The following is a 12289-nucleotide window of genomic DNA, read 5'->3' on the forward strand; positions in this document are numbered from 1 at the left end:
GTTATTTTGAGAAATGTTTGCATGCCACTGTCTTTTGAAATTCTTGTTAGTCTCTTCACATTTCTGATTAAACTGAAAGGATTTGATTGCTAGTGATCAGCTTTGTCTACCAGGAGCATGGTCAAGGGCTTCACTTGGTGTTCCTAGTGTACAGATAGGAGAGAGCAGAGAGAAAAATATGCAAGAAGATGGAGGAGAAGCATTAACACTGGACAAGAGGAGACAACTTAGGGGACCTATGGCAAGTGATGCTTTATTTCATCATTTCAGGTGGTTTATTGGTTGGTGCAGATAGAGAGTGATGATGAGGGTGCAGAAGTCCAGAGAGAAGTGATTGTCTTCTCGTGGGTAATAAAACTGCAGCTGGGTCAGGTGGTGCTTTGAATACCCAGGTGTAGGTGGTGTAAATGGAGAGGATATGGATTTAATTTTAAGGCAGTGACACTGGAAGCTCGCTGTGGGTGAAGGAGTCACTTTTTCCTGCAGAGCAGCAAAAACTTTATAAATAAAGTTTTAAAGGCCGTTGATTAGTTGTGCCCTTTTCTTCCCACAAGGATGTTTTGGAGAAATTAAAGACACTTCACCCATTGCCAGGGCTGATATTGGAATGGAGGAGGATCAACAATGCCATTACTAAAGTGGTGTTTCCACTACAGAGGGAGAAGCGATTGAATTCTGCACTGGGAATGGAAAGGATATATCCAATTTCACAGACTCACACAGCTACAGGTGAACAAATGTGTGCAAGTACCTCAGTTCTTACTGGCTTTTTGTCTTTTTGTATGGGTGTGCAGCTTTTCTAAGAGGAAAAGATAGGAAATCAAGCCTGTGCTCTGCTTCAACCAAGCAAAGATACTGGTACATCTGTTTGACATATGTCTGCCTTAAAAACCCAGATGTATTTAAAATAGCTTTTGTGTTCACTGAGCTGTATTATTCATTTCTTGCACATATTATCATGTAAATCTCTGACTCCAGAGCAGGTTATTAGTGATACAGAAATGGGGAACCATCACAAGCCCATTAAACACAAATTACTTCTCCTTTTTAAAATTTTTTTTCAGTGGTTGTGTCCTCTCACTCTCCTGGCCATTGTATTTTGGAGATGCAGTGTGTGCAGCTCTATTGAGTTAGAGACTCCTGTTGGACCCTTCCTTAGTTGTGCCCTATCTTCCTTTCAGGTCGAGTAAGCTTCGCAGAGCCAAATATACAGAATGTGCCAAGAGATTTTGAGATTGAAATGCCAACTGTGGTTGAAGAAAGCCCCCCCTCCCAAGCCCATGGAAATGTTAATTCTCGTGCTGCACTGGGGGGCAGGTAGGAGGATCTTGACAAATCTTCTGTCTAAATGTAGTCGGGTTGTCAAATTTCTTTTTTCTGCCTTCACCTGTGGCTGCTGTCGTGTCAGTGTGACTTGTTCTTCAGTGTGACTTGTTCTTCAGTGTGACTTGTTCTTCAGTGTTTCTCTTACAGGAGAATAAATACCTAAAAATCAGTGATACATGAAAGACATAATGATACTAATAGCATGTGGTTTCATGTAGCTATTTGCTTTCTTTTTGATGTGCTTTATGAAACCCTTAAGTGGGATTAGCATTATGTTCCCAGCTGTTGGATGGAAAGCCTGAGTCTGAAAATAACCAAACTGAAGTTAGGATCTGGTTTGACTTGCTAAGAACTACTCTGAAAGAGCATTGAATATTGTGGAAGAAGCAGAAGAAAATTCATTTGTTTTATGCTGTTCCTTTTTAAAGGAACAGGGGTGAACATATTTTTCATTCTTTGTTAATAATTTCATTTGTGATAGTGACCTGCAGTAACTACCAGATAGCAGAGGAAGATTTCTAAATTTGATTTCTCTTAACCAAATACTCTGTTTTCTATGATTCTACAGTTCTACTTTGACAGCATTACATGCCAATGCCTTAACAGTTGTGTGGAGGTCTAGTGAAACACCAATCTTTTAGCATCTACCTTGTGAGCTTTGAGGCTTCCTACTTGGTGATGCTTTTCTGCCCTTTCAGTTTCTCTTTCCATTCAGTTTCTTGTCCCAGTTGTGTCACCTGAGTGACTTTTCTGAGCTTTTTTTCCCACAGCAAGATGTGAGAAATTTGAGAAGGTTTTTGCTTCTTCTATCTGGTGCCTCCTACCACCATGCATTTAACCGCCTTGGGAAAGTAATGACAGAAGAACCCAGGAGTAGAAGGGTCTTGTTCATATCCATCTCAGAAGAACCAGGCATAGCCATGGAGGCAGGAATGTCATTCTAAGATGAAGCTGTGGCAGTGCTCAGGCTTGCAGCAGCTTTTCAGGATGGCTGGGGAGCTGTGCTGGTTTCTTGAGAGTCTTCGCTGTAAAGAAGAGCCCATCAAAGAACTGAAGTGCCTGCCAGACTCTGATAGGTCTCTCAGACTGTCTTTTACTACATTTTCCTACATGCCTTAGTTAAGCAGCCACAGTGTTAGGAAGATGGGCAATCCTACAGGCACAGAAATGACTCCTGGCACAAAAGAAATTGCAATCCAGCCAAGTCTGATCAGCCTTCCAGACTTTGGTCCAAACTGTCTATTATCTTACTAACCACTATTGCTACTCTTTCCTCCTGTTGTAAGAAGCTTCTGATCAAATGAGTGTAGCTAAATTAGGTCATGGTATAAAGCCCTTACACATTTAACTAAACTGAGAACCTATGCTGAACAGTGTGATTGTCAGCAGTAGCCAGACATGCAATTGTTCCTCACCTTTATTTCTTTTGAAAATTTATTTCTGTGATTTTTGTGCATTCATCTCTTTGATCCCTACCATGCCTGAAAAGCCAATATTTAAGAAGAAAAGGAAGTGCACAAGGGAGAGAGAGCATGGTGTTTTTTTCTGTGCTCTGCTGAAACTAGTCTTGATCTCAGAGATAGCTTTTCATTTTGATGAAGTATTTCCTCAGATCCCTGATCCAGACATGAAGGATTTAAAAAGGCTTTTTGCCTTCCAGTGAAGAGCCCATTGGACTGTCTGCTAGACTGGTGCTGATGGGAGACTGTGATGTGAATGGTGTCAGAGCTGTGCACTGTTCAGTGGATGTGCTCATGGATACAATTCCATCTGCAGCTACAAATGGCTTAGTGGACAAGAGACCTAAGCAAGCCCTGAGAGGATGCAGAGCATTTGGATGACACTGTAAACTTTTAGCCTCAGAAAAGAAAATTGAGCAGCTTTGGGGCACTATTTTCCTCAGTCTTTAGGGAGGAAACGTGCAGTGTGTTATGAGCACCTCTTCTGCAACTTCTGCTCTGATTTTACAGGCTTACTTATGAATGTGTGTGTGTGTGCAGTGATGAAGGTGATGTTGGGGGGGGATTTTTCTGCCTCTGGGCTGGTGTATGCATTCTGTAGAGGAGAATGATGTTGAGAGACTGGGCACTCACGGTGAAGTGTTGAATTTTTAGGATTTCTGTGACTCCATTGCCTTTCTGGAATAAGCTCATCACAGATCTGGGGCCATTCATCTCACCTGTTTTAGAGCAGAATTATCCAATTTCTGAACTGAATCCTGAATGTACTAGGAAGATTTATCCCTAAATCTTTTTTGGGATCAATAAATCCCTTTCAGATGTTTATGTGGTCTCTGTCCAGTTCCTCCATGGTCAAATTTGGGTATGGATTGTCCAGAAAAATTGAATAGAGGCTGGTGTCTCACTTGTTTTCACTGATCTGTTGTGGTAAAAATGATTATGCATCTCTTAGTATCTTAGAAATTGGTGAAGGGCAGTAATTTTTTTCTCCACAGATGCAGAAAGCGTTCCATTTTGCCTAATGGACTAAAGGTTCAAGCTGCAAACAGATCTGAAGAAAGAGGAATACCATTTTCTGTTAGCATGAGGCATGCTTTTGTTCCTTTCCCAGGTAATGCCCAAGTCCTGCTCTGCAATTGTTAAGTATATGGTTAGCAAAAAATCCTGGATATAATGAAGGCTTAAGGATATATGTGTGTCTGAGCAGCCTACTTGGAAAACTAGTGCAGTAGTTAGCATGCCTTCAAAATTATTCACATGACTATAAAAGAGAGAGTTTCAGTTGGGCAAAGTATTCAAATTATACCATTCACATGTTCACACTTTCATTTCTTCTTAAAGAATACCTGTTTTTTTAAAGAGGTAGCTAAGGCAGCTCTTAATACACAAAGTGCACTCTACCTAGTGTTCTTTCTATCCAAATGTCAGTTCTCACATTGCCTGCTCTGTCTTAGACACCTGGACAGATACTTGTTTATATAGTTTTGATGAATTCTAAATGTGACTAGATGTAAAGCATGCAGGCCCGAGCATTGGGGAAACAGGCAAGAATTTGTCTTGGTAGAAATTGCTGTGAAAAACTCCCAGAGCAGAAGATAAAGGACAGGTTCAGTCCTTCTTGCTGGCAAGTTGGATGGAATATTGGAGTAATTTATGAAATAATGCTTTCTGATAACTTCTTGACTTCAGGTGGCTTAATCTTGGCTGCTGATTACTCTCAGCTGGAGCTGAGGATCCTGGCTCACTTGTCTTGTGACTGCCGCCTCATTCAAGCCTTGAATGGCGGTACCGACGTCTTCAAGAGCATCGCAGCAGAATGGAAAATGATCGATCCCGAAGCTGTGGGAGACAGGACCAGGCAACAAGCTAAGCAGGTAACTTTAGGAAAAAAATTCAATAGCAGCTTTCTGGGCAGGAAGGTTCAGTGTTCAACACATTGCAGATGTTTTTCTGTTTGAGTTTGGCCATGATTGTTCAGTAGTTGCTTTGTCTGTCCTCCCACTCTCAGTACATTGCAAGTGGAGATGTCGGGGTTTTTTGGGGGATGAGGGTGGAGAAAAGCAGCATGAATGGCTTGGACTCAGAGGGGGTCTCTCTTCTTGAATACTTGCCATAGGTTTCCATACACTTGCCTTCCAGTGGATCACATTTTGTTTTGGCTCTGCTTTCTCTGCGTGGCTGACCAAACGGTTGCGATTCTTCACCCTTTCCTCTGGCAGATCTGCTATGGAATCATCTATGGAATAGGAGCAAAATCTTTAGGAGAGCAGATGGGGATTGATGAAAATGAAGCTGCCAATTACATTGAATCCTTCAAATCAAGATACACAGGTTTGGATATGGCTGTTTAGGAGCTGGGTGGTGGTGGTTGTTGTTTTTAATCCCTTCTCTCCATGTCTCTTCAAATCCTAAATTTGTCTCAACATACTACTCATATCTCTTGAAAATGCTTTTCATTTTGAAAATGTCCAGTCATGAATGTAGCAGTTTGATACTCTGTAATGTTTTACTCTCTCTGGTTTTATTTACCTTTAGGACTTTGTTCTTTACTTATTACAATAATTTTTTTTTGTAATTTTAATTAATTAATAAGCCCTGAGGAATAATTTTAAAGCTCTTCAGTTTCTGAGTGGGAAACATGCTTTTCCTTATTAAAACACACAGCTTCAAATGATATGCTGTGACAACTTTAGAACCATGCTTCTTATAATTTTTAAATATAACCATTTATTTCTTCTGCTTTTGTCTTCTGCTTTCATGGAGTTTAAACTGTTTTGCATATTACCTTTTAATTTTTGTCCAGCTGCTCAGTGTAGCTCTCCCCTGTTTTGTAAAAAGACATGGTTATGCTTCAAAGAAGCATGTTAATTTTTAGGAAAGATGTAGAGACAATAGAGCTGCAATCAGAAAAAGAATGGAGGGTAAATGGGACAAGAGGCAGCTAGCTCTAATCACAGGACTTGAAAATGAGCTGGAAAATGATGTTCTGAAGATTTAGGGTTTGTTTCTTTAGAGACAGATGCAGAAAAACATTTTTCTGTTAAGATTCTGTTTAGACTCCATTAGTTTCTGAATTGTCTGTCCTTCATGACCATTAGGAAAGACTTCCTGCTTCCCCTCTCTTGGTGCATATGTGTGCATACAGACTGCAGCGTACCTTATTTTGTAACTTCACTTCTCGTGGGTTTTCACTTGCTAGGTGTTGCCAGGCTGACTGCTAAATGACATACCTAGTGAATTCACTTAGGCTGTCAGTCCTGATTTTGAATATCTCCTTTATGTTTTATATTATATGTAAACATGGAAAGAAACTGTCTGAAGTTAACTTTTCCCACTTCAGTACAGTTGTTACCTGAACTTGCAGTGCAAGTTCACTCTTCCCTGTCTCACCTTTCTTTGACCTAAGTTTCTTTTTAACACTCTTGGTGGATTTGCTCCTTCCCTTGCAAAGTGCAGGTGGGTGATTTTCTTTCATCCTGGAATCTGAAGGGACACAGCCTGAAGTCAGGCAGCCTGAGGCATCAAGGGCTCTGGCTTCTGCTTTCAATTTACTCCCTCCCTACTACTTGTGTTTCCAGTGCTGGTCCAGGTTCTGACCTCTCCATTATCAATAATAATGTGTGACCCTCTGTGCCTGGGCACTGGGCAGGATGGACTTCCTACCTCCTTGTGCACAGCCAGATATCCTGACACTGTGTGCTCTCTTCCACCTCAAAAGTCTGAACAGGTTTTGCAGCAGAGCTGAATGAGCGATGGTGTGCTTTTGTCCACTGATGGGGTCTGGGAAACTGAAAGGATTTCCTCTGTGCTGCTTGGCTGCCCCAGACTGCTTTCAGTGAGAGGTCAGAACAGAGCATCAGCTGTATGGCAGAAAACTTCCTCTCTCCTTTCACAGGGGTTCAGAAGTTCCTGAGGGAGACAGTGCGGAACTGCAGGAGAGATGGGTTTGTGCAGACCATCCTGGGGAGACGCCGCTACCTGCCAGCTATCAAAGACCCAAACCCCTACAGCAAAGCTCATGTATGTTGAGTGCTGTGCCTTTTTTAAACTCTCTTTTAGTTTTATTTTTAAAATGCCAGATTTCTTTGTGTAGCCATGTCTGCAGTTTAACAAGGTTTGTGAGCCATCTTAGTCATGACCTTCCACTTCTTGCTTAGTTCATTGTTCCCTCAGTCACTCTGTGAATAACAGAGCTTTTGTCATGGCCTGTTTGACGTCAGCCTTGTGTGGCTGGGTGTGCAGCTGTCATCACTGTGCTCACCTCACTTCAGAACTCCCACGCCGGAGCTGCAGTGAGTAATTTATTGAAATCGATGGACATGATTTTAAAAAGCCTCCACACAGGGCTACACTTTAACTCCTCAGGCTGAGTTGCTCCTACTCAGCAGTCTTTGCATGTTACATGCTGTCACCACTTGAACAAGAAAGGGCATTTAAGACCTGTATTTTTTGGTTTTTGTTCCTTTTTTTATTTTCCCTGAAAGGAAAATTGCTCTAACTTCTTAGATAAATATTTACTTAGTATACACCTTTGCACTAGCATAATTTTTTTTCCAGGTAATTTTGGACACTTCTGCCATAGATTTACTTCAGGAAGAGTAAATTGACTCCCTAGGAAGGTGTTTCTCTGGGGAGAAAGCATTATACTTCTCAGTAGGAAGCTGTGAAATTAAAGACTAGAGTAGAAGAGGGAGGAAGTGGGGGAGTTTGTATTCCAAAGAGACAGGGAAACAAGGAGGTTTTCAAAAAACTTTTGAAAATAAGGGACAATGTGATCTGAAAAATATTTCAGCAGGAAGCTTTCTAGATGCATCTTCTGTCCAAATTTGATTTAGTCATTAAAATAATATTAAAGACCAGTTAATGAATTATCTTCACTTTCATTTCAGCATCCTCGTTATTCTTTGCACATGTTTCAGCTCTAAACAGAGAAAGAAGAAACTTTGAATACAGTTTTCTTGTCTGAGGAGGGGATTAGTAGAGAAGTTGCTTGTGTTGAAAAAAAAATGGTGGTCTGCTGTGTTTTTGCACAGCTGTAATGCTCTGGCAGTCAGGATTTAGGGTGGCAGACCAGATTGTTAGGCCATGAAGTCCAGTTTCTTGCCTTTGGTTGTCCATCCCCTATGGCTTTGCAGATAGGCAGAAGTGTCTTGTGGTGCTTGCATTAACTGAGATTTTTCCTCTCCCCTTGAAACTGTTACCATGGGTATAGGCTTCACCTTCTTGTGGGTTGTGACTCTTACAGGTGTGACTCTTGATATTCATTCATTTTAAATTTGTGGAATTTTTTCAGGTGCCTGTAGAAATTTTGTGTCTGACGCTAATCTCTAATGTTTCTTTCTCTCAGGCAGATAGAACAAACTCTTTATTTGGAATTTTTACTCTGCGTATATTTGGCCATGTATTTATTATTTTTAATTAACTAGATGTGACATGTTGGATTTGATTTTTTGGGGGTGAGTTTTGAGAACAACTATCTGTGTTCAGGCAGAGCGCCAGGCTGTGAATACAGCTGTCCAGGGATCTGCTGCAGATATTGTCAAAACAGCCACTGTGAATATTCAGAGACGTCTGGAAGCCTTCTCCTCTGTGTTCAAGTCCCATGGACATCTGGAGAGCTCCTTCCAGAGGGATAAAACTGGTATGGTTGCCTCTACTTTGCACACTGGAGCAAGATTTTCAGTGTCACTAATGTTAATTAAAAAAAACAAAAACCAAAGTAAAAAAAAAAAGAGTGCTTTTGGACCTAGAGGTGGGAGAAGTTTTATTTCCTGACAGTGGTAAGGCTTTGTTCAATGGGCAAAAAAGTCATCAGGAAAGAGGAAGAATGTCTGCTCAACAAACTGAAGCAAATGTGACCAGAACAGAGACTCCAGTTACCTCAGAACAGGTCTTGCGAAGGCTGGCAGTGAGAGTTCATGTGTGATGTGGTCTGTGATGCCACCACAGAATTGTTCAGAAGGAGGAAGGAGGAGCTGAGCAGACACTTTGGCTTCAGAAGCAGTGAAAAAAAATGAGTGGGCTCACTTCTGGTTCCAAAAATACATTTTTTGGTTAGAAATAAGTTTGGAATTTGTTGGCTGGAATTTGATGTACAGAGACTTCACAATAGTATTATGTGAAGCACTTATCATCATAAGTTTTTTCAGCATCAGTTTTTTTCTACAGATAGCAAACATGTGCTGGGGTGCTCATTCCCATAGGAATGCCACAGAGACTTTTTTTAGCTTATTGTAGATGATGTTTTGTTCATCAGGTGTATTTTATAAAGGCTTCTTAAGAGATGGAAAGCTGTATTTCTTTGATAGTTCTTATGCTTCAGTTGAAACATGAAGCTGTCTTAATATGAAGAGTCTGATTTGGAAACTAAATAATTAATGGCCAAACATCTAAAAATGTGTCAGGGAGTTTATTTTGGAGAGACCAGGTTCAGAGGTCAGCTAGGAGTAGAAGGCACGAGCTTGGCAGAGCTTCCCACCCCTCCTAGGAGCAGCAGAAGCTCCTGACCTTTGGCCAGTGTAATTGTAGGGAGGTGAGTGGATGCATTTGTGACAATTTTCCCCTGCTCTGATACTGAGTGTTTCAAGAAATGGAAGGAATTATTTTTCAGCAAATTAGAGATGCCTGTGCCATCAGAGGAGCATCCTGCATCATGTGGCTGCTTCGACATTGCTGCTTCAGTGTGAGGCTTGTGTGAGCAGCTGATGATGGCTTGAAATCCTCTTGTGAACTGAAGTCCTCCTAATAGCTAACCTGAGAAATAAATAACTTTTGAGTCTCTGTGTGTGAGGTGGTGTTTGTTTATTTTAAAACACCAACAGCTTTTACCATGGAAGGGTTTGTTTCTTTTTTTTTTTTTGTCAGGGAAGGCCCACCAAGGTCTTGGTTTTGTCAGCTGCTTACTTGTTTATTCAGTAACTGCTCTTTTCTTCCTTCCTCAGTTCTACTCAGGAGCTACAGTTTCAGAAACTGCATTTTGCAGGAGGCTGACTGCTTTCTTAAACTAGCCATTAAAATGGTTGTGGAAGAAAAGCAGAATCCCAATTCATTGCCAGAGAGAATGTTGTAAACCAGCTTCTGATTAAACTTTGCACGATTTTGTTTAAAATTTACTTTCAGAACAGATGGTTCAGGAGACACAACTGTCTCTTGCTTCTGTTCTGATTCATGTCTTTATAATGTAATGCTGAAATGTATATATCTAAAATACTTTTCATTAACATATTTTCCCTCAATAGCTGTACAAATATTGATAGAGTAGCCATGATTTGTGGTTCTGTCTGTAGGCATGGCTTTTCATTTCAAGGTCCTCACGTTCTTTTTCTCAGCATTAGGAATGTGCAAAGGTTTTTGATACAAGAAACACAGTTTTGCGTGATGGTGCCTAACAAACTCTGCTCTTCACCTGTGTAGGAAGGCTGCTGAGGAGGAGGAACACAGGGATGTTACATCCCATCAGAGGAGGCTTCTTTATCCTCCAGCTGCACGATGAGCTCCTCTATGAAGTTGCAGAGGACGATGTCATCCAGGTACAGCCCTGCAGCTCCTCTTTCAGCTCTGCTGTGTTGCTGTATTTCAAACAAGCCTTCCTTCTAGGAGCCCACATGGTCTTCCTTGGATCCCCCCTCCATGGGTGCTGAAAGGGCTGTGAAAACAAAGTTCAGCTGGATGAAAAAAGCATGTTTGCATGCTTGATCCCTTGATTTTTGGATTCAAGCCATCCCCATGGCTGAAGTTCATTTTCAGTTTGTGCTTTGTTGCTTGTAACAGCAGCTCATGCAACTTCTCTGTGAGGCTTGATGAGTGAAGTGGCTTAGTATTGTTGACAGGTATAGGGGGAAGTGTTTCCTCATCTGGAGGTATTTTTGCCTTCCTGTTAATGCTCTGGTGCCTAACTCAGAACATGCATTATAACAGCTGTGGTTTGTGCAGGGAAAGGAGGATTCTATCCTTTTAGTGCTCATTTCCTCATTCCCTACCTGCTTCTCTTCCTGGTAGGAGCACTGTGGTGCTGCTTGGCAGTGGGGTAGGTACAAGGGATGTGCTCTGTGGTTTTTAAGTGCCCTTAAAATGTCTGTGTATGCTCCTCCCTGAGGGCACTCCAGGGCCTGGGCACAGGGGAGCCTCTCAGGGGCAGGTGTTGGAGCTGGATGTTGGCAGCTCAGTGTTTCCCAAGTCCTGAGCATGAACACAGGAGGCTCCCAGGCTGTGCTTCCATACCTTGGGGTTCCTTTCTTCCCCTTCTGTGCAGGCACATTGCTGATGACAAAAGGTCATCTCCTGATGGCAAGCAGTAACTCCTTGTCTGACAGAGCTTTCAGCAGTGCTGACTGGCCTGAGCATGCATGTATATATTAATAAATATGTGCTAATAAATATGTGAAGAAATTAAGCGAGTATATTTAATAATAATACCAATACGTCCATGTAAATAAAAACAAAAGGTTTGCTATTTTTGTCTTGAATCTCAGCTTGAGCTTTTTCTCATTTTGCTAGCTTTGTTCAGACATCTGCTGCTTCAGTCTAGGCAGGCTGTTTTTGGGACTGAAAGGCTCCTAATATTCTTCCTGTAGAAGACTGAAATCCCCTGAGTATAGGCTTTAACATCTTTAGATACTGACTCCAGTTTATCATGGTGTTCCCAGGAGAACTGGAGACAAGTGAATGATTTGCTTATTATTTATTGTATTTTATTTATTGCATTAACTACCTCAACCTCAAGAGCAATTATTACCAGCTTTTCTAACTCCCTTCAGATGTATTTCTCCATAGATTTTTCTGGGCAGTTGCTTAAACCAGCAGGTTTTCCTCCCTGCCCTGCAGCACAGCTGCTGTCCCTGGTTCTGGGTGCAGCAGCCCAAATAAGATATTCTTTGCTGGTGCCATGTGCTGGACTTGTGACCATTCTCAGAGAATCTCCTTCTGTATGGTTCATGTTTCTTTTGATCTGCTGGTCCCCAAACTTGATCAAAGCTGGAGTGGTTTGAATAGAGTGAAAAATTGATTTGTGTGTCATGCAAGCAACATTTTCTATGTTCCAGAATTTCATTTCCTTGTTTTCTCACGGCAGTGTGCCTTGCTTAGGCCCTGTTCAGTTTTTAATCTCTGATAACCCCATTTTTTTTCCTGCCCAGGCAGTTATTTTTCATCCTATTTTTGAGCAGTAGATTATTTCTGTCCTAATTCTCTACCCTGCTTCTTTCCACTCTGTACTTGTCTGTGCTGAATTACAGCTTATTTCAAAGCACTTTTCTAGGTTATCAAGATTATTTTGAAATGCAGTATGTAGGGGCATAAGGGTTTGGAAGACAGATCTTCCCCTAGTTCTTCATGCTGTTGTAAAGTCTTGTGCTCTGATCTCCTCAAATCCCCTCCTCCATTCCCAGCAAAAACTGTGGAGGAATTTCTATGGTGGCTACCTGTCAGCAAATTATGAAAACACATGGAAGGGTCAGGCAGCTTGAATAGTTCCTCTGCTGCCAAGGGTGGCTTTTAGCTGAGCT

At 41.5% G+C, this 12289-nt stretch overlaps 1 protein-coding gene across 1 annotated transcript in view; it reads left to right on the forward strand.

Annotated features, from left to right (window-relative positions):
• The window catches only part of POLQ (DNA polymerase theta), a 53016-nt gene that overhangs the window by 39399 nt on the left and 1328 nt on the right, over positions 1 to 12289 (forward strand). Inside the window, exons 22-29 of the mRNA XM_054514107.1 lie at positions 555 to 729; positions 1182 to 1317; positions 3782 to 3897; positions 4476 to 4660; positions 5006 to 5117; positions 6682 to 6806; positions 8274 to 8427; positions 10200 to 10315. Coding sequence (XP_054370082.1) covers positions 555 to 729; positions 1182 to 1317; positions 3782 to 3897; positions 4476 to 4660; positions 5006 to 5117; positions 6682 to 6806; positions 8274 to 8427; positions 10200 to 10315 — 1119 coding nt within the window. The remainder of the gene's footprint in view (positions 1 to 554; positions 730 to 1181; positions 1318 to 3781; positions 3898 to 4475; positions 4661 to 5005; positions 5118 to 6681; positions 6807 to 8273; positions 8428 to 10199; positions 10316 to 12289) is intronic.

Source organism: Molothrus ater, chromosome 2 (assembly GCF_012460135.2).
Source record: "Molothrus ater isolate BHLD 08-10-18 breed brown headed cowbird chromosome 2, BPBGC_Mater_1.1, whole genome shotgun sequence".
Lineage (NCBI taxonomy): Eukaryota > Metazoa > Chordata > Aves > Passeriformes > Icteridae > Molothrus > Molothrus ater.